At 45.5% G+C, this 26,082-nt stretch overlaps 1 protein-coding gene across 9 annotated transcripts in view; it reads left to right on the forward strand.

The window, feature by feature from the left end:
* Positions 1–26,082, forward strand: part of SDK1 (sidekick cell adhesion molecule 1) — a 733,784-nt gene that overhangs the window by 485,007 nt on the left and 222,695 nt on the right. For all 9 annotated transcript variants that reach the window (XM_053276314.1, XM_053276315.1, XM_053276313.1 and 6 more), the window contains 3 exons: positions 5,791–5,938; positions 7,879–8,019; positions 12,547–12,728. In XM_053276314.1, coding sequence (XP_053132289.1) covers positions 5,791–5,938; positions 7,879–8,019; positions 12,547–12,728 — 471 coding nt within the window. The remainder of the gene's footprint in view (positions 1–5,790; positions 5,939–7,878; positions 8,020–12,546; positions 12,729–26,082) is intronic.

A 26,082-nucleotide genomic window follows, 5' to 3' on the forward strand; every position in this document is an offset into this window, starting at 1 on the left:
AGTATTGTCTACACAGACTGGCAGTGGCTTCTCCAAGGTTGCAGGCAGGAATCTCTCTCAGCCCTATCTTGGAGATGCTGCCAGGGAGGGAACTTGGGACCTTCTGCTCTTCCCAGAGTGGCCCCATCCCTTAAGGGGAATATCTTACAGTGCTCACACTTCTATTCTCCCATTCATATACAACCAGGTTGGACCCTGCTTAGCTAAGGGCACAAGTTATGCTTGCTACCACAAGACCAGCTCTCCTCTATTACAGATGCAAGAATAGTATTTTATTCTTGCCTTTTAGATATCTACACTGTATATGAGTTCTTCCCCACAGCCCATGCTTCCAGGTTGTGGTTTTTTGCCCTTGATTTGTAGAGTTATACTGAAGAACAGAACCCTCCTTGAAATAGCTGCTCCTAATATTCCTGGTGCTTACTGGGGTAGAAATGGGTCTTTCTCTGAAAAGCCCTGTTAGAGTAACTCTAAGACATGGACTCCACAACTCGGGAGCCAGGTGTCCCAGATGTCAACATGCTGATGTGTGAGCCAGTAAAGTGCACTCAGTAATTTATGCATCATTCTGAACATTTCCCCAGTATGGAATTCTGTCCTGTGTCTTTTCATTATTACACAGCCAGTGGATCTATCTGTCTGTCTGTCTGTCTGTCTGTCTATCTTTTGTATACCATTCATTCATTCATTCATTTATCACATTTGTATACCTCCCAAAATGCAAGTCTCTGGGTGGTTTACAACAAAACAATAAAAACAACAAATAAAAAGGTAAAAACATTACAACAATTTAAAATTCAAAACATTCAAACTATTAAAAGCACAATTAAAACAATATCTAATTAAAAGCCTGGGTGAACAAATGCGTTTTGACTGCCGTTTAAAAAGTTCTCAGAGATGGGGAGGCTCTTATTTCACTAGGGAGTGCATTCCAAAGCCTTGGGGCAGCAATGGAGAAGGCCTGTCCCTGAGTAGCCACCAGACGAGCCTGTGGCAACTGCAGACGGACCTCTCCAGATTATCTCAATGTGCGGTGTGTTTCATAGCAAAGAAGGCACTCTCATAAACATCATTAAACATCATAGTAATCATAACGGGGCAGCAATGCAGGACTGATTTAGATGTGTGGATGTTGTCTTTAGACTCGGTCTCTGATTGGGTTGATGATCTGAGACTAGGACATGAAACTGATATCGTTTTTTAAATGCCATTACGTGTTTCAAACCAGCTTGGTACTGGAGCTCCAGCAAATATTGCTGCTTCTCTCTCAAGGATCAAGTCAGAAGTTTCTAATTATAACCAGAGCAGTGCATGGTAGTTCATTGACTTGGGGATGAAAATAATGCCTTTTGAGCCCTGGAATAGTTCCGAAGTGCTTCTACTGCTGAAAATGTTGCCTTTTGCTCACCCCTGTGCCTAATCGCCCGCCCCCATCTGCCTCTGACTTGGTGCTGCTTCCCCCTGGTACTTAAGCTTATTTCTTATTTCTAGCTGATCAGGGATCCTATCATGATATCATGACACTACCTAGCCAATCAGAGTTAACTATGTGATGACATCATGCAGGGAAACAAAGTTAAGAATAGAATAAGAACATGATTGTTTCCTGGAATGTCCTCCATCTTTGCCAATCAGGAAGGCAATGCTTCCTGACCAGGCGAACAATTCTATCCTTTTTGTGGCAAGCGCTGACAGATCTTTGAAAGTGCAAGGTGTCTTTTGACATAATAAGCTGTGTTTGCGAAAAGCCCCCCAGCCCTGACTCTGCCCTTAACCTCATCACCCTACATCAGAGGAAGTAACATGTTCAGTTTCTCTCATTTCATTCTTCTTCACTTCTCGGCACACTTGCTAATGTGATGCAGCCAGTGTGGAAATTCGGCTTGTGAAACACACAGACTGACAGTGGGGTGGGGGTGAGGGTAGCTTACATCTCCCACCCCCAACACTGTCTAACTTTGGACAATCCCCTCCAGGAGTGCTTCAGCCAAATAATATGCTCGGCTTAAGACTGATGAAAGAACTCGCAGGCGCCCAGAACCCCCAGCAGGATCTTTCCCCAGGCTGGCGTTTGGGCTCAGCAAGTCACCGTTCCAAACCTGCGTGAAAGCCGAGGAAGGCAGATATTCCAGGCTAGCGGTGAATCCCATTACAGTCTTTCAGCCAGAGCCACTCATGGGTGTGGTGCTGTAATGGGCTGCCAAACAGATGGGTTGAGAAATACACAGCCCATCTGTCTTTATCATGCTCATTTCCTCCTTTATTAAAATGTTAATGAATATAGTTTTTATTTATTATGCAGTGACATGTGCAGCCTCCCTTCTCGGTAGAGGACTGTTCGATCTGCTTAGCCGTGCGGGCTGCTGGGGCCGGTTTTGTCTCTTTCCGATCAGGAACTTCGCTCAGAAGTTCTTCTCGGAGAAGTTGAAAGGAACGACCGCCAAGTTGAAAGGGCTTGCACACCTGGTAGGGAATTCAAAAGCAAGACTGGGTAGGAAAAAATACAGAAGGTATTATAATAACCTTCACTCGGGATCCGCTAGTAGGTGCCTGGCTGATCTGCAGTTGATTAGCAAAGATTTCTGGCCCTAATCATTTAACAGCAGCAAGTAAAAGCGAAATTCTCTTCAGCTAGCCTCATGCTAATCCTTTATAGGAACATAGGCAGCTGCCATATACCAGGTCGGACCATTGGTCCATCTAGCTCAGTATTGTCTACAACAGGGCTGCTCAACTTTGGCCCTCCTGCAGATGTTCGCCTGCAACTCCCACAAGCCCTGACAATTGGCCACTGTGGCTGGGGATTATGGGAGTTGTCGTCCAAAAACAGCTGGGGGGCCAAAGTTGAGCAGACCTAGTCTACACAGACTGGCAGCGGCTTCTCCAAGGTTACAGGCAGGAGAGTCTCTCAGCCCTATCTTGGAGATGCTGCCAGGGAGGGAACTTGGAACCTTCTGCATGCAAGCAGGCAGGTGCTCTTCCCAGAGCAGCCCCCTCTGAGGGGAATACCTTGCAGTGCTCACACATGTCTCCCATTCAAATGCAAACCACGGTGGACCCTGCTTATCAAGGGGGGGCAATTCATGCTTTCTGCCACAAGACCCATCTCTCACCCTCGGTGTTCTTCCCTGTAAAATGCAAGTATAGTTGCTTTTGCCCTAAACTGACCAGGCCAGTTTTAAAGTCTTCTGCTTGAATCCCTAATCTGTTGCTGTTGCTTTTGTTGTTGATTAATATACAATTTCCCAACCAAAATTCTCAAAGCAGTTTACATAGAAAAGGAATAAGAACTTTGAAAAGAATAAGTTCTTTTGAAAGAACTTCACTGGTTGCTGATATGTTTCCGGGTGAAATACAAAGTGCTGGTTATTACCTCTATAGCCCTTAATGGCTGGGGTCCAGGCTATTTAAGAGAGCACCTCCTCCGTCATGCACCCACCCACCTTTTGTGATCTTCTGGAGAGGTCCAGTTGCGGTTGCCACCAGCTCGTCTGGTGGCGACTCAGGACGGGGCTTTCTCTGTGGCTGCCCCGGGGCTTTGGAATGCTGAACTAAGAGCATCTCCTTCTCTCTTTGTTTTCAGGAAGATGCTCAAGACTTTCCTCTTCTTGCAAGCTTTTAATTAGAATTTTAATAATTGTAGTAATTTGTTTTATATTGTTTTTATCATGTTTTATGTATTTTAACCTGGGATTTTAATGTTGGGATTTGTACACAGCCTAGAGATTTACATATCAGGTGGTATAAAAAGATAGATAGATAGATAGATAGATAGATAGATAGATAGATAGATAGATAGATAGATAGATATGGAGATCTATATGGGTGTAAATTTATACTTGTATAGAGAGGTCACTTGTTTCTTTAAATATAGATCCTACCTTTTGCCAGCAGGCCCCAAGGTGGCGAATGAGAGTCTGATATTTATTGTAAGGTTTTGATTGTTTTTCTGACAATCAAAACCTTACAATAAAAATCAAGCAACAAAACGGAGACAATAAAACCCCCTAAGGTGGTAGAAACAGTTCACCCCCAAGGCCATTCCCACCAATCATGCGTCAAAGGCATGCAGGGGAAGATGGGTCTTTAAGACTCACCTGAAGGCTTGGAGGGCGGGCACACTGCAGCCCCCTTGTCGCAGGCCTCCTTCCAAACAGTTGAAATCCTTCCTGAGAGAAGCATCTACTTCTTCCTCCATCCACCTTTGCCACTCCAATCTGCTGGCTTTTACTAGCTGTAATGGGCAAGGGTCAACTGTGGAAGTGGATGACCACACACTCTTGAATGCTTCATCCACATCCTCCGATTTGACTCCCCCACCCCAAGTCTCTATTTCACACCTGGCTCCTCCCACTGCTGCTCCTTTGCATCTGACTCCAGTTGGTATAGACCTTGGGGTTTTCGATGTTTTAAAAAAATTCCTAGCAGGTCTGAGAAGCTTGACGTCTGTCCACCTCTGCACAACTGAACTGTTACTCATCAGCGGACATTATGCTTTACCAAATAACGTAAGCAAAGAGGCCTCCGCTTTGAGGGGGGCAATCTATTGTAAGCTCCTTCGGACAGGGGCCTGTTCTTGTGTTTGTGGGAGGGAAAGTGACCAAGAGTAAACAAAAACAAAGCAAAAATGTTGTGGAAGCAAGTGCAAATAATGACAGCTGCAGTTGGAGGTGAGCGCTCAGGAGTTGAAATGTATGCATGGATTCTTCTGGCTCTCACATTACGTTTTCAAATATGTGTAGACATGGGTAAGACTTGGGGAAGGACACTCATATTGTTGAGAGGTCATGCCAGAAAACAATGTTAAGAAGATTAAGGTACTTCAACTTAGAAAAGAAGAGAGCTAAGCGGGGGGCTTGACAGAGGTATATAAAATAATTACAAGGTGGATTAAAAGGTGACTTTTAATTGGACTTTAATCAGAGCTGTTTCTTTATGAAAAGGTGTTCATCACGGATGAGGGTATTGTTGTAAACATTGCTGACCAAGCAAAGAAGGGAAATTGATGCGTTGTTGGCTTTCTTAAATGTCCTCCAAGTATCTCCTTTACTAAGCTACTGCAATATCTATTTTAACCAGCTAATAGATTAATTGGTTGAAAGCAAGACTATTAATTGACTAACAGCCCAATCCTAAGAACGTTTACTTAGAAGCAAGGACCATTGATTTGAACTGAACTTGCTGCTTCCCAATAAATGTGTTTAGCATTGGGGTGTAACAGCTCTGTCTTCATAATAATTAAATGACAGCCAGTGAGACTAAATCTGTTTAAAGCCAAGTGCTTAATGGGTGTATGGATTGAGCTGTAAGAAACCTTTGAACCATTGATGGTCCTAATTTGGAAATCACAAACAGGGAAACCCGTTTTCACTTTCAATGTTGTTGTGCCATGAGCTTTCCTCCGTGGGAATCGGAGCTCTGCAGCAGAGTGATGGGGCTGCAATATCGGTCTAGAGCAGGGCTGCTCAACTTCGGCCCTCCTGCAGATGTTGGCCTACAATTCCCATAATCCCAGGCTATTGGCCACTGTGGCTAGGGATTATGGGAGTTGTAGTTCAAAAACAGCTGGTGGGCCTAAGTTGAGCAGGCCTGGTCTAGAGGCATCAATGGAAGGTGGAAATAGCAATGGAAATTGGTAAGGAATGGGCAATGGGGAATCGAAAGCTCTGCCAGTAACCATGTCTTTGTTGACTTCCTGTGAACTGTCCAAAATCGGACCACTTTCACAGAAAGGGTGTCAAACTGGCCACACGCTGAGACTTTTCTTGCAATTCTGTCTCTCTCCACCAGATTCTCCCTGGAAAGTGCACCTATCTGACATTGATCCAAAGATGACCACTATCACTGTGAGTGGGTTAACACCAGCCCGCACCTACCAATTTAGAGTGTGTGCAGTTAACCAAGTGGGCAAGGGCCAATACAGCATAGAAACCAGCAGGTACAGTGTCAAACTAAATCCCTATGTGAATGTGAGGCTGATGACACTTCTCCGGTACCCACTTAGAGCTGTTAAAACAAAAGTCACTGCAGTATTTATTATCAGCACATTTCTGTCTACGTAGTCTCAAAGACCACTTTTTGTCATGTTTGCTTGCAATTAGATGTTATCTAAAGCAGGGATTCTCAGCATTGGGTCTCCAGGTGTTATTGGACTTCAACTCCCATAATCCCCAGCTCCAGTGGCCTGGGGATTATGGGAATTGAAGTCCAATAACATCTGGGGACCCAACGTTGAGAATCCCTGATCTAAAGGACCCCCCAAGTAATCCACCTGGGGTGGGGGTGGGGAATGGCCTGGTTCATGCAATTGTTCAAATCTGGGTTTATCTGGTTACTGACATTGGTGTGGTTATGTGAACCCACGTCAAGGTAGGAATCTCAGATTCATCTTGGGCCATAAACTTCTTTGGCATGGCTTTCATAACCATGTTGATGTCAGTAACTCACATTAAACCTAGATTCGAATGATTGTGTGAACCAGGCCATTGTGGCTAGTTGGAGGTAGTAATTAGGGATGTGCACGAATTGCAATTTGAACAGTGATTCACAGTACACCCCCTGCACCTTTAAAAGGGAGGAGAGCTGGTCCATACCTGCTCCTATGCCGCTCACCACTGCTTTCTGTGTTGGTGGCTCTGTCCCCAGTTATCATCACATGCTGGCGGTGCTTCCCCCAGCTGCCTTCGCATGATGCCAGCACACACATAGCCTCTGCACATGGCCTCTCCTCCCTTTTAAAGGTGCAGGGGATGTGCTGCGAATCATGGCTCGAATTGCGATTCATACACATTCCTGGTAGTAATCTCCTCTTCCCAAACCACCTAAAACTCTGACCATAAGTCCCATATTCTGTTATCAGAATAATTTAAACACAATCAATTATTCAATTATATCAATTGTAACCGCCTTGGGATTGTTTTAATGAAATGTGGTATATAAATTTAATGATAAATAAAAATAAAATAAATAAATTCTATTACACATTTTCATGTTTTACTCACTATCGTTGTTTAAAGGGATGGTGAGTGGGTTGCTGTAGATTAAATCTGGACTGGGTGACTTGGAAAAGGGTGCCCAGTTCCATTCTGTGGCCACTGGAAGCTTCACCCCAGCATCTGCCTAAAGTTCCTAAAATATTATAGCAGGTTTTGTATTCTCACAAGTTACCTTGTGAGAACATGAAATCTGTTCCTCTCTCAATAGGATTCCTAAAGTCCTATTGGTGGTAGGTGGTAGTGTCTCAGGAAAGTAGAACCAAATCATTTATGGTGTTATCGATCAAAATGAGGATGTGGGTACCTTAAAGATTGCCCTCCTTTTTTGTTTACTGTGCAACAGTCAGGGCATTTCCCCCACATTGGTGTGTCACATTGCTATTACTTCTGGAATCTGTCTGGATAGGACATCAAAAGATGGCCTTTGCTTTCCAATGCACTGAAGCTTCCTCTGTGAGCCAGAGCTTCCTGGGAACTTTAAGCAGAAGAAATTTTGAGATTTAAGTAGTTTGCAGGAAAATGTAGCCATCCTGTATGAAAGCAATAAAAACAGAGCTGAAGGAAACAATTTGAAAAGAATCACAGATTCGGAGCTGGAGCGTGAACTCACTCAGGCTTGTAGCCTTTTTAACAGATTGTGGCAAACTGGATGATTCATACAGAATAAGGTTGCCCCGGCTGTCTTCCTTGTTGCTTGCTTACCTGATTCCCTGTTATGTTGATTTGTCGCAACTCTTCCAAGCATGTCTGCTGCAACTGAGCTCTGTGCCTTTCTCGTTAGACCGCTGGAAACACAGCTGGGTTGTCTTGAAGTGCAGACAAAGACAAATGTCTATTTATGTCTCTCCAAAGTCCCTTCTCCATCACGTTTGCTTGCACATAGGTTGATGTTGCCTGAAGAACCGCCGAGTGCTCCACCTAAAAACATTGTGGCGAGTGGGCGGACCAACCAGTCGATTATGGTGCAGTGGCAGCCTCCTCCTGAAAGTGAACATAACGGGGTTCTCCATGGGTACATTCTTCGGTAAGTCATCTTCACCTAGTTACGGAGGCACGAAGATGGGACTGCCCCACCTTGTGGCAAATACAAGTTTAAAGAAAGCAAGTGGATGTATATCTGGGGTGTTCAGGAAACTGGGTGCATGAATGACATGTGGCAAGTTCTTTGTCCCATCCTAGCCAATAGGACCAAAATCTCTGCCCAGTTGTGTGGGTGTAATCCACTCTAGTATGCATGCCATGATTTGCAGCGGATGAGCCCGCTGCGCTCACTAGTTGGTACCATCTGGGGGAACAAATGCTCTCTGTGATTTTTGACAAGGTCTGTGCTGCTAGAGTTGGGAAAGAGGCGAGCTCATTGCAAGACTTGCAGATTCCAGGGCGTCCTCCTGCTTTTATTGTCCTGACCATAAGAGCTTTTACAAGTTTTAAAAACACAAAAACCCCTATAAAAATACATTGCTGTTGTCAAGAGGAATGGAAATGAAAACGGGCAGGAATGTCCTCCAAAGATTACTCCATGGAGAGAGGATAACAATTTGTTCCGTGTTACCCTAACCACTGTTCCCTCTAACAGGGATTTCCAGGTGTTGTTCACTACAACTCCCAGCATCCCCAGCTGCCATGGCCTTTGGCTGGGGATTATGGGAGTTGTAGTCAACAACATCTGGGAATCGCTGTTAGAGGAAACCCTGACCCTAACTCTTTCTTCTGTGCAAAAGTGCCTGCAAACCGAGATTTGTTGGAGAGAGCAGGGACCCAGAAGTTTGCTTTTGTGTTGATTTGCTTTCATTTCAGCTCCAGTACCAGCAGCAAGCTGCTTGTTGGTTTCTGGCAGCATCAGCTGCCAGCCGCAGTTCTCTGCACTCCTCTATAATCTTCACGGAAGCAGGGAGTGGGAAGTTGACACACCAGAGCTGCATATGCAGAGCCAGAGACTGGCAAGGTGTTCTGCCTGCCAGAGCTAGAAGTCGACCCCCTTTCCGTTGTCCAGTGGACACGACACCTGAAAGTGTACTGAGCCATCACTTGTCATATTTGTCAAAGCTGCTGGGGAGAACGAAACAAAACGTGGTGACATTTCCAGGCGGGCCGTCACCGGCCTCCTTGCCCTGCAGCAGCACAGAGCACCCCCCACAGGAGCTCTCCCCACTTGGCCTGCTGTTGATAAGTCAACCCAAGAGAGCAGAGAGCTCCAGGCAGCCGCCTAATCAGCCAGGAAATTGAAAGGGAGACGCTTTCTGCCTGGCTGGGGGGGAGCCGAGGAGAGGCTCCAAGTCTGCATCTAGGCTTTTGAAGCGTGGATTCCCAGTGACGACATTGTTTTTAAACTTGGGAATGCGGAGCCACCTTGAGCCTTTTGAGGCAAGGTAGGATAGAAATGTTTTAATAAAGGCAGTAAATCAATGGCAAAGGATTGCCACGGAGGCACTCTGCCTTCTCATTCTGTACTGAGGGCAGAAGGACACGAGGCTTCCACCCAAAAGGGCAGCCCCTGGGTCTCATTTTCTCCTCCCAGTTTATCTGGCATCGCTACAATGTGGAACTTTGGAAGCTCTCCATCCGTCTTGTCTACACTGACTGGCAGTGGACCCAGGATCTTCTGCATGCCAAGCCGATGCTCCCCCACTGAGCTACCAGCCCATCTCCCGAGGGGAATATCTGGCAGCAGGCAGTGCTCCCACGTAATCCCCCATTCGAATGCAAACCTGGGCAGATCCTGCTTAACAAAGGGGGCCATTCATGCTCACTACCACAAGACCAGCTGCTCTTCCCAATGTTCCTTGTCCCATGTCTGCTCCATATAATTGGCTTCCACGGATGGTGACAGGGAAACATGGGACGGTTATGATGCTGGGACTCAGCGTCAATTGAATGAGGCATGTTTGAGGGAGACAGGGAAACGGTTTTCCACAGCGCCCCTGCGTTCTGCTGCAACCCTGTGGTAGTCAGAAAGATGACTCTAGCAAGGCCTGCCCTGGTGTCCAAGGCCACAACTGGGAATCATTCGTGTAGGGATCAGTAGAAATGCAGGCAATCTTCCTGTGTTTGCTTTCTCCCCAAGTCATCATGCTTCATTTGCAAGTCAGACTGCTATTTAGTCTACTTATTTCTGATATGTGGGATTAGCATATTCCGAACAGTGATCTGTACAGCTTGTTTCCTGAAGGGGAAAGAGCATCAGTCCTCCTCCAGGTTCACAGCCTTCCAAGGGTTGTTTGTTTTATGATAATGGTTATTTCATTGCAATGGGGTGTGTGTGTGTGTGTGTGTGTGTGTGTGTGTGTGTGTGTGTGTGTGTGTTTGTTTTCCTTTCCGCAGAGTGCAAAAACAGGGCTTACCAGATGGCCTCAGCTCTCTAGGTCATAACTCCTGCACGGAGACATTGATTTGATTTCTTTTCTGCTGTATTGAGCATCTTTTTCCCCAAGAGAAACCATCACCCTTCATATGCCTGTGTTGATAAATGCTTGTGTTCATGTATTTGTGACATCATATAATCAGGGCCTGTGATTCTGTAGCCACAGAGCCTTTCACACACTCTGAATGGTGACGGCATTCCTTCGGACAACTTGTGTGACCTTAAGTGCCAAGTTGTAGAGCACAGCCCTGGAAACTCCCAGCAAAGTACATAGGAAGCTGCCATCTTTGGTCCATCTAGCTCAGTGTTGTCTGCTATGGCTGGCAGTAGCTCTCCAAGGTTCCAGGCAACCCTCTCCCAGCCCTACCTGGAGATGCTGCCAGGGATTGAACTTGAGCCCTTCTGTAAGCAAAGCAGATGATCTACCACTGGGCTAATGGTCCTTCCCCTAACCCTTGGTCCATCTAGCTCAGTATTGTCATAAGAACACCCCTGCTGGATCAAGGGCCAAGGCCTATCTATATCAGCATCTTGCTTTACATAGTGGCCCACCAGATGCCTCTGAGAAGCCCACAGGCAGGAGGTGAGGGCATGCCCTCTCTCCTGCTGTTGCTCCCCTGCAACTGGTATTGAGAGGCATCTTGCCCATAGACACCAGACTAGGAGCCATTGATAGACTTGTCCTCCATGGATTTGTCTAATCCTCTTTTCAAAACATCCAAGCTAGTGGCCATCACCACATCCCGTGGCAGAGGATTCCATTGATTAATTATGTCCTGTGTGAAAAAGTACTTACTTTTGTTGCTCCTAAATTTCCCGGCCTTCAGGTTCTAGTGTTGTGAGAGAGGGAGGAAAAATTCTCTGTCCACTCTCTCTATTCCATGCATAATTTCATACACCTTGATCATGTCTCCCCGTAGTGTTGTGAGAGAGGGAGGAAAAATTCTCTGTCCACTCTCTCTATTCCATGCATAATTTCATACACCTTGATCATGTCTCCCCGTAGTCACCTCTTTTCCAAACTAAAGAGGCCTAGATGTTGTAGCCTTGCCTCATAAGGAAGGTGCTCCAAGTCCCTGATCATGTTGCTTGCCCTCTTCTGGACCTTCTCCAGTTCTACAATGTCCATTTTGTGGACATTGACCAGAACTCTACGCAGTGAGTGGAGCAAGTGGCCGCTCCATAGATTTGTATAAGGGCATTATAATATTAATATTTTATTTTTATTTTCAATCCCAATGATCCCTAGCATGGAAATTATCCCTAACATGTTTACACTGACTGGCAGCAGCTCTCCAATGTTTCAGACAGAAGTCTTTCACAGTCCCACCATATCATCATCATCATCACCATCATCATCATCATCATCATCTCCTCAAATATTGACCAGCATACTGTCATTGCATTCAGTGGAGAAATAGCAGGAGGATGACCCAGCCACTGTATAAAGAGTATTGATCACAATGGCTGACATGTTCCGTAGCAAAAGGCAGGCAGTTCTTGGTACAGTGGCTACAGCATAAATAGCAATGTAAGTAGCACTCTCAAAGTGCATGTGCAAAGTCACCAGCACTTCCTTAGGAGCTATGGAGGTGACTCAGAAACACCTGTGTTACACTGTGGAACATGTTGGCCAATGATGAATAATACGGATGTTACTAGACTTTATTTCCCCCCTTACAAGGAGTCTCACATATGATGCTCATGACTGTGTGGTGAATGTGACTCTCGCTTAAATGACTTTTCTCTCTTGAACTCTCCATTGTGGGGGGTGAGAGGCCAAGGGTCTCAAGCTGATTTAGAGCCTCATGTTGTTAAAAATAATAAATAACCTCAGAGTGTCATTGAGGGGGAAAGGACATGCAAAGGGAACACTAAATCACTGTTCTTATTACCAAGCTGTAATTTTTCTAGAGCCATAAAAGAGAATAAAACACAACTTTTGTTTAGCCCTGGACATGTACTTTTGGTGAGACCAGAATATAAATATTGTAGCAGCCAGGCAAGATTCAGTTCTGTTGCTGCTAACTTGAGAGAATGTGTTTGTATTTTAGTCTTCGTATTAATATTATTTTGTCACTCAGGTTTGGATATGGTGTCTTTAGAAAATAAACGGCTTTGGTAGTTGGTGCATTTGTCTTCATCAGAGATATTTGAGTGGCTGCAACCAATGGTCCTTTCTCTGTACAGGTACCGACTGGCAGGTCTCCCCGGAGAGTACCAGTACAAGAATATCACGAGTGCGGAGATTAACTACTGCGTGGTAAAAGACCTGATCATCTGGACCCAGTATGAAATCCAGGTGGCATCCTACAATGGAGCTGGCGTGGGAGCCTTCAGCAGAGCGGTCGCTGAATACACTTTGCAAGGAGGTGAGCTTTGTTCTGAATGGCAGTGACTTTGCAATGGCATCGACAACTGGCTTGTCTGTATACTGCCTGTGGACGGCCTGTCTGTGTAGGTGTGATGTGTGCTGGATGCACACCCATGGAATATGCTATTTCTGAGATGGAAGCAGGAAGGAAGGTGAGAGTGGTCATTTTCTGCGTACAAGAAAGTACCTGCTCAATTGTAACTTACTTTCCCCATTTTGGATGGCGTCAACAACTTTGTTTTGTTTTGTTCAGACATGTTTACACAGCCTAACATCTATTAAAAGTTTCCTATCTTATCCTGTGATACAAAGTAGGTAATCTTCTATCGTGAAAGTATACAAGCTTTCAGAATGGAAGAATAAGACTGAAGAGCCTGGTCCGATGAAGAATATTGTGAAACTCCAATTGTTGCATCCTCCTAGACCAGGGCTGCACAACGTTGGCTCTTCAGCGGTGGTTGGACTACAACTCCCATCATCCCCTGGCACAGTGGCCAGTAGTCAGAAGTGATGGGAGCTGTAGTCCCACAATAGCTGGAGGGCCAAATGTGTGATTTGCCTATCCTAGGTAAATCTTAATTGGTCGATAAAAATGGTGTTTTACTACTGTATATCTTCTATCCTTGGGATCAACATAGCAGCTACTGAAGTTTTTTATTTGTTCTAACAGCCTGCTTGAGAAGAATTACATAGTCATTCCAGTTTTCACCCAAAACATCTTAAATATAGGATATTACATTACCTGATCAGTCCTCTCCCCCCGCCCCACCAGCTTTCATTGTGTGTTCTGAAGCAATCTGGCAGCTTGTCAGAGGGGATAGAAGTGAGCTGAAATGAATTTTGAATCTTGAAAGTCCAGAAATGTGAGGTTGTAGCTGATGAGTCTGTAGATGACTAGACAAGTGTCAAGGGCTGCACCCCCCACCCCCTTGGCATGATCCCCTCCTTGCAGATAAAAAGGTTGGCAAAGATACTTTGCCCTGCCTCCTTTCTCCAAGATACCTTCTGAATTCCCAATCACTGTCAAAACTTAGAACCTCTTGACTGAAATGAAACCATTGCTGTTTGCATTTATGCTCCCAAATTGCAGGCCGGTGCTGAATGTTAAGGAGTCGACCGGTCATGGCCCTTGCTTTAGTGGGTCGTAAAAAGCAGAGAGCTATTGAAACCTCCTGTTTGAGAGCTACGATATCAGTTACTTCATCATCAGCAAAGTGCATGTTGCGGTTTTGCTGACACGGACTAGGTGTGCAATATTTATTATTACATGGTTAAATAAAGTTTACCTGTGAGAAGATGGTCGTTTCTGTAGAACTGCTCGAGGAAGTATCCCAAGCATTTCCAGTGCAAAATTAGCCAGAGGCAGTGACAATATGGGAAGAGAGATGGTCTTGTGGTAGCAAGCATGACTTGTCCCCTTAGCTAAGCAGGCTCCACTCTGGTTGCATATGAATGGGAGACTCCATATGTGGGCACTGTAAGATATTCCCCTTAAGGGATGGAGCCGCTCTGGGAAGAGCATCTAGGGTCCGAGTTCCATGCCTGGCATCTCCAAGACAGGGCTGAGAGAGATTCCTGCCTGCAACCTTGGAGAAGTATTGTCTGTGAAGACAATACTGAGCTAGATGGACCAATCGTCTGACTCCGTATATGGCAGCTTCCTATGACTTCTATGAGACATGCAATGGGCACGTGTGCAAAGCAATGTTACTGTCAGGTGGTGGCTGGAGTTAATGCGGCTGTTATTTAATTGCATGTTCTAATATGGTGTATCACCCAGGAGATGAAGAGCGCATTGAAAAGACTTCAGTTGTGCGAGCTCCTTCAGTTGCTGTGCCTGCTGGTTGGCGTACAAGAGGCATCTGGCTAGTAGGGATGTGCATGAATCAATTTTTTTATTTTGATTTGTAAGCCTGAATCGAATCAACCCCGATTTGTTTTGTGTCCAAATCTGTGCGCCCCCCCGGCAAATCACCCCAGATTTGATTTGTACCTGAATTTTCTGAATCCAAATCCAAATCGATTTGGGGCAAAAAAGGGGTCCCGGGGGTAAAAGAGTGGGGTGGGTGGTAGTGCCCAATGGGTGAAAGCTACCATCCAAATTTCAAAGAAATTGGGTAGTTTTTAAATGATTTTTGAAGTTTATGCATCTTTAAGCTTTTCCCCATAGGGAATAATGGGGATTTCAGCAGCCTTAGTTATAACTCCCCCGTGGGGGAGGGCCTCAGGGTGGTAGTGGTAGTGCCCAATGAGTGCAAGGAAGCTACCACCCAGATTTCAAAGAAATTGGGCAAAGGGGTGATTGGCATGTTTTGGGGGCAGATTCAGGGCAGCTCCCCCCCCCCGCCCATAGGGAATAATAGGGATTTCAACAGCCTCATAACTCCACTTGTGGGGCACCAGGGTGGCCCAAAGCGAGATGTGGTATAGTGCACATAGGGTGCCTGCCACCCCACAACCCACAAGCCTCTGGTAGGAAATGCGATTCTCTGGTAGGAAATGCCAATGGATTCAATGACAAACATTGAATCCACTCTCATTTCCTACCTGTGAATCTACTCTCAGAAGAACACCTCAGAAACAACAAAACCCAGTGCCCCATCAGCAAGTGGAGTTATGGGGCTGCTGAAGTCCCCATTATTCCCTATGGTGGGGGGAAGCTTAAAGACGTGCAAACTTCAGAAATTGTTTAAAAATCACCCCTTAACAAATGTCTTTGAAATCTGGGTGGTAAGAACATAAGAACAGCCCTGCTGGATCAGGCCCAAGGCCCATCTAGTCCAGCATCCTGTTTCGCACAGTGGCCCACCAGATGCCGCTGGAAGCCACAGACAGGAGTTGAGGGCGTGCCCTCTCTCCTGCCATTACTCCCCTGCAACTGATTCTCAGAGGCACCCTGCCTTTGAGGCTGGAGGTGGCCCACAGCCCTCCAACTAGTAGCATTGATAGACCTCTCCTCCATGAAGTCATCCAAACCCCTCTTAAAGCCATCCAGGTTGTTGGCTGTCACCACATCCTGTGGCAGAGAGTTCCACAAGTGAATCACGCATTGTGTGAAAAAGTACTTCCATTTGTTGGTCCTAGACCTCCTGGCAATCAATTTCATGGAGTGACCCCTGGTTCTAGTGTTGTGTGAGAAGGAAAAGAATTTCTCTCTTTCCACTTTCTCTACACCATGCATGATTTTATAGACCTCTATCATGTCTCCCCGCAGTCATCTTTTTTCTAAACTAAAAAGCCCCAGGTGTTGTAGTCTTGCCTCATAAGAAAGGTGCTCTAGGCCCCTGATCATCTTGGTTGCCCTCTTCTGTACCTTCTCCAGTTCAACAATGTCCTTTTTGAGATGTGGTGACCAGAATTGTACGCAGTACTCCAAGTGTGGTCGCACCACAGTTTTGTATAAGGGCATTATAATGTTAGCCGTTTTATTTCCAATCCCGTTCCTAATGATCCCTAGCATTGAATTTGCCTTTTTTACAGCTGCCGCACATTGAGTCAACACTTTCAATGAGCTGTCCACCACAATCCCAAGATCCCTCTCCTGGTCTGTCACCGACAGCTCGGATCCCATTAGCATATACTTGAAGTTGGGGTTTTTTGTCCCAATGTAGCAGGAACCCATTAGAGCACTACCACCTGACCCACTCCTCTGCCCCCGAAACCCCTTTTCTGCCCCACTTTGGCCAGAAAATGGAGGTCCGAATCTCTGCATTTTTTTTAGTCCAAATCTGGGGTGATTTGTTTTGTATCCGAATCTGGGCAATTGAGGACAAGGTGATTTGTGTTGTCTACATATCACCCGAATTGGCCAGATTCGGGTACAAATCATTTTGTACCCAAGTCATTTCGGATCCCTACTGGCTAGCCACTGGGGGAAACAGAAAGCTGGTCCACAGGGTTCCGTTTTCTGGTCCAGTGGGATGTTCTTATGGATCCTTGCACCAACATAATGCCACAGGCACTGGCTCGGCACCAGGGTTAAAATTTTACCCTGGTGCTTTGCGCAACTTTACAAGTGCTGCAGAACTTAAAGGGGTGGGCCTTGAGACATTTTATCCAGATCTAGGAGCCAACCCCAAAATTCAGAAGCCAGACAATGGACAAAATTACTGGATGTAGTGATGGACATTGTGGAGGGGAGGGTCAATGGGTTTCTCTTTATACTCTTTACAAGTAACGAACAAATATTTACATACTGCTTTTCAACACAAGTCTCCAAAGTAGTTTACATAGAGAAATCATAAATAAATAAATCAGATGGCTCCCTGTCCCCAAAGGGCTCACAGTCATAAGATAGACACCAGCAACAGTCACTGGAAGTACTGTCCTGGGGCGGGATAGGGCCAGTTATTCTAGGAACATAGGAAGCTGCCATATACTGAGTCAGACCATTGGTCTATCTAGCTCAGTATTGTCTTCACAGACTGGCAGCGGCTTCTCCAAGGTTGCAGGCAGGAAGCTCTCTCAGCCCTATCTTGGAGATGCTGCCAGGGAGGGAACTTGGAACCTTCTGCTCTTCCCAGAGCAGCGGCTCCATCCCCTAAGGGGAATATCTTGCAGTGCTCACACAGCAAGTCTCCCATTCATATGCAGATCCTGCTTAGCTGTGGGGACAAGTCATGCTTGCTACCAGAAGACCAGCTCTCCTCTCCAAGGTAAATTCTGCCCTTGGTAAATAAAGAGAATCGCCATGTTCAAAAGGTGCCTCTTTGCCCAGTTAGCAGCAAGTAGTAACATACTACTTAGAACAGAAGCAGGGCTATCTGGGACAAATACAGATTGTATCCGTGGTTTAAATACATTATCTGCCTTTAAGAGCGCCCTGGGATTTGTCAAGCCCTGTTCTAGGACCAGGCCCTAAATTGGATTTAATACTCAGCTTCCATTCTTTTAAATGGGAAGCATTCAGACTAGTTAGGCATGACTAAATCCCATTGAAATCAATGAAACATGTTTGTCATGATTAAATGAAGTCCCATTAATTTCACTAGTACTTACTCATGGCTAATTTCTTCTGGATGCCACCCAGTGTATTTTCAGTGTGATTCTAGTAACAAACAAAGGGGTGAGCTATTCCCTTAGCTTCCTGTGTAAGCCGAAGGTCCCCAGGCACTGGCCCAGTCCCCAAAAGCTGTCCATAGGAAAGGCTAAATGCAGCAGACAAAGCCAATTAGGGGTCACAAGAACAAGATAGTTTCCAACGGACATGGAGTATATCCATCCAGCAAAATTGCTCAAGACTAGGACAGCATGGTGCAATGTCTTCCAGAGCTCCATTTGTAGAGGAGCTGTTTCTATTTAACTTCTGATCGATTTCTCCCGCTGAAGGTATCTGAAATGCTTTGATATTAATTCATTAAATTATTACTGCACCTAACTGGCTTGGTCTCTTGCCGTTTCTTTGCTGTGGCTACGACCCCCTTTCTTTTGCTTGGATAGGAGAGACTAACCTACTCAAATAACTTTTATTACATTCCTCCTAAGTTTAACAAACTAGATCTCTCCTGAGAACTAGTTTGCACCCACTTGGGGGTTCCCTTCTTACCCACTCTTTCTGTTACCTTTAAGGTTTGGCATTTTCTTTCTGTTGACATTTTGGGCCGTCCCAACACCATAATAATCTCCTGTCAGCATCGACTTGCTTTTCAGGTCTCCAGTTCTTTCCCTCAACCCCAACAATTAGCTGTAATGCCGCTTACTTGATATGATGTCATGTTGTTATCAGCCTTTATTGACCAGCTGTCCATAGTCATTTATAAATGTATAAATCCTGCCCTGCAAGTTGAAAGGGCTCCATTCTGCATTAGGTTGCTTGCCGAATACGGTGTTCTCAAATGCAGGAGAGCATAAAAAGCTCTTTTCATTCTTGAGCAACGATCTTTAACTGCTTGATAGATAGTGATTGGTTGTGGATTAAAAGCTGGACACTTGTAGTCTCTTTTTATGTTAGTGCTCCATAATGTGGACAGATTACTCTGACATGGGCATTGCCATGTGCTAATGTAGGCTTTATTGAATTGTGTGTGTGTTTCCCTTTTGAAGGCAGCCAGAAGAGGAGTCGGCTTCTCGGTCCCTGTATAGACTGAGCATTATTAATGTCAGAGCCTCCCTGTAAAATTATGGGCTTGCCTTTATTGCTCTGCACTTGGAGAACATCCAGACATTTGCTGCTGGTGGTCGTTTTTCACTCCTGAATAAAATAAACACATCTTAAATCCAGGGCAAAGTATAAGGAACACAATTGGGTAAGAGGGAAGAGGAGTGGAAGGATATAGGATATTCATCATATCCTATAAATATGTGGCAAAATTGATGCTTTGGCCTTCCCCCTTTTCTGGCTCTCTTCTCTTTGCATCCTATAATCTGAGTTAGCAGCCAGCGGAGATGGTCAGTTGGGTACAGTGACTGGAAGCCAATACAAGCTAATGGCTTCCTCCCTGATTGATCTTCAGTATAGGCAGATCAGGTAGTACCTCTTGCATACTACTGTAGGTCTATTGCCTAGGCCATTTTGTTTTGGGTTAGTGACAGGCAGCTGGGAGCCATGGGCGTAGCAACCATTGGATGAGGGGGTGTAAATGTCCCTGGGCCCGGAGGGTCAAGGGGCCCACAAGAGCCCTGCCATCCCACCCCCATGCTGCCGCCCTGCCCGCTGCCATTTCCCCCTTGTTGGTGGCGGTGGCAGGCGGGCTTCTCCAACCTCCCTGGCTGATGTGCAGGCCTCCCCATTGCCTGGCCAGCACCCCGGCTTCTCTCACTGGCTTCTGATGTGCGGGACTCCCCATTGAGTAGGGAGAGCATCGCTTGCCATGATGTGATGGCACACGGCGCTCTCCCTGCTCAGTGGGGAGGCCCACACACAGGTGTGAGAGGAGCCGGTTCACCTGGCCAAGGAATGGGGAGGCCTGTGCCGGTGAGAAGCTGGTGGGCCGAGAACCCTGCCCACCACAGCCACAGGTGAATAGAGGGGGAAGCGCGGGGGCAGGGTTGGGAAGTAGGGGGCGTGGCTATGATTCTGGGGCTTGTGAGGAGCCCCCAAAACAACATTGTCCGCAGGCCTCGGGGAATGTCCCTACACCCCTGCTGGGAGCATTACACTGGCATGCATTTGTGAAGTTCCTTCAAGAAACGACAGGTGTGGTTCTAGAAGCACATTCTCCCCCCACTCCCATTATCCTCGTCTTTCAGATTGGAAGGCTGTAAGGCTGCCCAACAGGAAGAACTCAAGGAAGCTTCCCATGAGATCTCATGGAACACACATTCTTGCTAGTAGATTCATGGCATCCACATTATGTCTTGGAAGCAGAGCCCAGGGAGATCCTGATGGAGTGCAATTAAGAACCTGGAAAGAGGAATGCTGAGCAGGACCGTCATGTCCTTCTCTTCCATGAGCTCCCCCATCCATCAGAATAGATCCTTGTAGGTTCTTGAGATGATTAACAGTGGCACCTAGAAGCCCGTGGCCAGCAAGTGTTCATCTGCTTTTTCAAAGGGTAGCCAAACCATGGAGAGTTAATCAAACAGGATGCTGCCACCAAAATGACAACTCCTGCTGCTATTACGTAAAGGTTATTTAGCACCAACTACTATAATGTCAGTTGAATTCTTCCGAGGGGCTTTTTGGCACTGCACTAATGCAGCCTGGTGCCGAGTTCAGAGGAGCTGACTCTTTCGGAACCTTAAGAGCCTTTTCAGAATGGTATTTGGCACAGCTCTTTGACCTACATATGTTTGCCATCATTCACTAAGGCCTTTACAACTGTTCCTTCTTCCTTTGATGTTCTCTCTGACTGGTGTTTGGCAAATAGAAGGATGTGACCATAGCATTTTTAATCAGAATATGCTTGTGCAAAGTTAGGGTTTCAGATCAGACCTGCATGCCCTATGATTCAAAGCAATATTTGATCCAGAAAAGCATAGTTTTCCCTTTTTTCAACTCTGATGCTTAGATGACTTTTTATACTGATTCAGAACTGTCTTCTAGTGGCAAAGCACATTTGGATCTCTGCCGAGATAGATAGAGATAGATAGCTTTATTTCAGTCATTGACCAGCAATGGATCTCTGCCTATAATCCGAATGAATTGTGTGCCTATCCTTGCTCCAAGAAAGTCTTGTTGAAGCTGAAAAGGAGTTAGATCAGGCCATTCAAGGTGGTCTTGAAGTCTTATCTCCTGAGGATTTGCCTGCTTATACTGACATATTAACATACATTGGAGTGCAGCGTGTTAAAAATTGGCATGCAAATCGTCCCTTTAAGAGGTGTTCAGGACAAGAAATGACCATAAATTGAAGGAGTGCCAGAGCTACCTGTGTTAGGACTGGGAATCTGACAACCTGGGTGACACTGCCCCGTGTGGCAGCAGGCAGAACTACACTAGCCTTGACCATGCCCAGCCAGACTGTTCAGTGATTCCTTCCAGGACAAGAATGATATAAAGGCTACCTGCCTGGGTTCAGCCTGCTTTACCTCCGTTTCAAGGGTTCCTTGGTGTGTTTTCTGATTCAGGTTCCTGCTTAGCTTGACCCCTCATTTTGGCTCTGGCTTCGGCTCATCTTCTGCTACTGGTTCCTCTTGTCCACTTGGCTTTGATGCTTGGCTTTGCCTTTGACTCCCAGATTGCTTCCTGACCCCAGTTCCTGGGAGTTATCCAGACACGGCTTCATGCTGCGGGGTATCCAATGAGCAAATGTGCTTCGCAGCAGGTTCGCAGCTGTTTAATTGGGGGGATTAGATGGGTCATTCACATAGGGTCAGTTCCTCTCCGCATTCATTTTCCTGTGTGCGTTCCCACAGCTTGCTCTGGGTTTTTTCCTTCAACCAATCACATCTCAGGAGGAGGCGAGAGATGCCTCCCTTCATTATTAACCCCCTGCTAACTGGGCAAAGAGGCACCTTTTAATATGGTGATTCTCTTTATTTAGCGGGGGAGAGTAACTGGCCCTATCAATCCCCAGCACAGTACTTCCAGTGACTGTTGCTGGTGTCTATTTTATGTTTCTTTTAGATTGTGAGCCCTTTGGGGACAGGGATCCATCTTATTTATTTATTATTTCTCTATGTAAACTGCCCTGAGCCATTTTTGGAAGGGCGGTATAGAAATCGAATTATTATTATTATTATTTCTTGTTTACACAGTCAGACAGGTGTTATTGACTGGTTTGTTTTATCCAGACATCGGGTCCTTCCCAAGGACCTGGGATGCCAGAATTTTATTGTCAATTGTTATAGATATCATCGCAGAATATAAGCTGTTGTTGTTGTTGTTGTTGTTGTTGTTGTTGTTATTTTAGTTTGACAGTTGGTGTTCAGCAAGATTGACTAGTCAAAACAACAGAACACTTAGCCCAAACCTGCCGAATCTGACCCAGATCTTTGCTGGGTTTTATAATGAGTTTGCCTTTGTGACTGCCTTCATCACCTAATGTCCCCCGCCCCCGCCCCCACCCCAGACCATTTAAGAGGCCATGGAAATTTAAAGTATAAATCATTGCTTTCTTTCTGTGATGAAGAAAAATGCAGCCTCATGGAATCAGCTCAGACACAAAGGGCTCAGGTTATAGCGAACCTGTAGTCTCCATTGTTAAGCTTCCGAGCATCCTCCAACAACATCTGCATATGTAAAGCCTGATAAAGGGGAGTGAATGTTTCCAAAGGGTAATAAGTATTTCTTACGTCAAGAAACAGGCGTGCAGAGCAGGGTTGGCTTTCCCTTGCATCTGTGTCCATAGAATTCTCCACTGAGATGAGTGACAGAGAGGAGAGAATCCAGAGGCAGATTTAACCACAGACCTCAGGGACCAGGTCCATGGCCTCTTGCCTCCTGGGGGTCCCTCAAATGATTGGGGGGCCTCCCAGAGCCCCACTGCCCCATGCCGATATTTGCCATCTTCACTGCTGGGGTTCACACAGAATCGTATGTCCCTGATAGCCTGCTCCCTGATAGCCTGCTGCGACTTCGGGGTAAATCCAGCTGTGGACTCACACTCTCCACTCCTGAGGTGATGCGAACTAAAAGTCCCTGGTTAAGTTTCCTCTTGTCCACCTGGCTTTGACTTTTGGCTTTGCCTTTGACTTCCAGCTTGCTTCCTGACCCCAGTTCCTGGGCAAGTTCAACCCTTTTGCTCCTGACCATCTGCTAGTCCCCCCCAGTCCCAATCTCAGGCTCCAATCTTTTTTTCCTCCCCAGGGAACAAGATGTGCTGTGCTTTTTCTACAATTCCAAAAAGAACTGAAAAGCTGCACATGCCCACTTCTTCTCGATTGTAAACGGCCTATAGCATTACCTTCTACGACTCGAGAGTGCTGATCTAATGAAGTGACCCTAAGTTGTGTTGGTTCTAATGTCTGTATCTTCCTGTTTCTCCCAGATTTGGTCTCCAATAGAGTGAAAGATTTTTTGGAGTACCAGGGAGGGAGTGTGTGGATCTACAGTCAGCTGGTTCTTGTGCTATTTGGATTATAGGTACCGCACTGAATACTCTCCTCTCTTTTTATATCCCAGTATATCACACACACATGCATTCCAAAGCCCCACCCACTTGGATATTACTCCGGTTTTCCCCCACAAACTTCTGGGAACTGTAGTTTTTTCAAGGGCATTGAAACCTTTGTGATAGAGTTACCAACCTTCCTTAAAAAACCACACTTCCCAGACTGCATAGGAGGGGAGAGCCCTGTAAAATAATGTGGTTTGAGTTTTGGGAAAATGTAGAAATGTCCAGAGACTGTCCTTAATGGCAGGTGCTTTCACTGATGTATGAAAATGCAAAGCATAGCAGAGGGAATTAGCTTAGGTGGCACTTGTGGGATAGACTGTTGCTCCCCTATAGAAATATATTGGGAAGCACACTTCTGTAATGCTGAACTGTATACATTTATAAGCTTCCAGCCCTAATAAGGATGTGTATTTGAGAGGAATTTCTATGGAAATCCATGGAAGACATGAAATAAATGTACTTGGAATTGAGATATAGGTTCTGGTTCCATAATACTGCATCTGAAGCCAGTGCCTTAAAAGAAAAATTGAATCCTCAACAAACTTGTGGCCCTTAGGTTCTACCATATTTAGAAGTGGAAACAGCTGTCATAAAATATCAAGAGTCTTCTCTGAAAGTCTTTCAAGTCCTTGCTAAACATTTATCTTTGAAATTGCTCTTCTGACTCTGCATATGCACAAGGAGCGAGTCACAGCAGTAACATGTTTAGCCTGAATTTCTTCTCATTTTTTCCATTACCTTCCTGCCTAAATCCATTTAATGGCTCTTATTCACACTGCTTTCCTGACCTTTTCTCCTAAAAGCAGTTTGAGAAAACTACATATTCAAGCATTCCGTTCAAGCAGCTGACTTCTAATGTGTTTCCAGTGATGTGAACTTTACCGGGAGGAGGCAGAAAAGGTTGGGTCTATGCATCAGCTTTGCCATGGAGTCCAGGGAATTCCTCAAGCCTGTCTGTCACAAGACACTAGAAGTGGGCATGCCCAAGAAAAGCATTCTGGTTGGGTGATGATTAGGGGTGTGCACAGAACCGACTGGTCTGGTCCGGTTCGAGTCCAAACTGGACCCGAACCGGACTGGACCAGTTCAGTCTGACACCCTCTTGGAACCGCGCTCCCCCCGCCGGTTCGTTCTAGGGTGTGTGTGTATGCGAGCTGCATTCATTCATTCATCATTCATTCACACTTACCACCTCCAAGGGTGTTGTCCAAGGCAGGGGGGTCCACTGAGGTTCCCCTTCCCCCCTCTGGCCCCCTTACTTTTTGGCCTCCTCACCCCAGCGCGGCAGCCATTTTGGAGGCTGCTGTGCCTGCACAATGGGCCTCTGCCTGGCCTGGGTCATGCCAGGGGGGTGTTGGTATGTGGTTGGACCAAACGAGGTAGTTCAGTTCGACCCCGAACAGTCGACATCAAACCCGTTTGCACATCCCTAGTGATAATGACATCTCTAGGGGCCACTCATAAAGTTCCCTGGGAGTTCCGACAGGAATTCCCCATACTTGTTCTCTCTCCAATAGCAGTGAGAGCATGATGGGGCTGATTTAGATTGGAGATGTGTCATGGGGTGGAGCGGGGTCTTCACCCAATCTTTTTTAACTGGACTGTGGTTTTAAATGGTTTTAAGGTTTTTCGTTTTAATCTGTTTTGTTGTAAAATGCCCAGACACGAAAGTTTGGGGCGGTATGCAGATTTGAGAAATAACCATCTGCCCCCGTGCCATGGTCCCAGTCCAGTTTGCTTCCCTGAAACAAACTATTAGTGATGGCAGGGGGAGGCTTATGGGTGGGATAATATTCATTTTATGTATGAGATTCATTCTGAAGGCTGACTGTTTTGATGTCACAACCAGAGGGAGTTCTGCAGACAAGAGAATTGATTATCTGTTCAATATTTTGCATAATTGTTTTAAGAATCAAAAATATTATATTGTGCTAAGATTATTTATAACAGTTTGAACATGTTCATACCTTGGAAGTTCTAATTTATGATCATACATACATACGTACATAATTTATAAGTTGTTTTTACAGTTTGCCTCTGAAGAAGAGCACTTTTAAAAGCTCAAAACCTGTCAGGCAATGAACGAATGAAAAACAGAGGCATATTTATTCGGCATCTTTGGAAACTGTTTCCCCCTATTTATCTTGAAAACGTATGGGCACAATTTTTGTGCCCGTAAGGTTTCCCATCCGTCGCTAAGGCCAACAACATGGCTTGTTAAACAAATAGTTCAACCTATGTGGGTTGCTTTTAGTGTCTGTCTGTCTGTCTGTCTGTCTGTCTGTTTGTTTGTTTAACAAATTTCTAGACTGCCCAAAACTTACGTCTCTGGGCGGTTCACAGTAAAAAAACAATCAAAACAAAATTTGAACATTAAGAAGAATTTAAAACTTAAAACAAGTTACAAGTATTAAAACTGTAAATCTAATTAAAAGCCTGGGTGAACAAATGTGTCTTAATTGACTTTTTAAATGTTGTCAGAGATGGGGAAGCTTTTATTTCAACAGGGAACGCATTCCAAAGCCTTGGGGTAGCAACAGAGAAGGCCTGTTCCTGAGTAGGCACCAGCTGAGACGGTGGCAACTGTAGACGAACCTCTCCAGATGATCTTAATGGGCGGTGGGAATTCATTCATTCATTCATTCAATTTCTATACCGCCCTTCCAAAAATGGCTCAGGGCAGTTTACACGGAGGAATAACAAGCAAATAAGATGGAACAACAAACAAGATGGATTATTCACTATGGGAATCATAGTGAAGAAGACATTCTCTTAACTATCCAGAGCCTAAGCTCTTTAGGGATTTATAGGTTACAACCAGCACCTTGTATTTTGCCCGGAAACCTATCGGCA

This window comes from Hemicordylus capensis, chromosome 13 (assembly GCF_027244095.1).
Source record: "Hemicordylus capensis ecotype Gifberg chromosome 13, rHemCap1.1.pri, whole genome shotgun sequence".
In the NCBI taxonomy this organism is placed as follows: Eukaryota; Metazoa; Chordata; class Lepidosauria; order Squamata; family Cordylidae; genus Hemicordylus; species Hemicordylus capensis.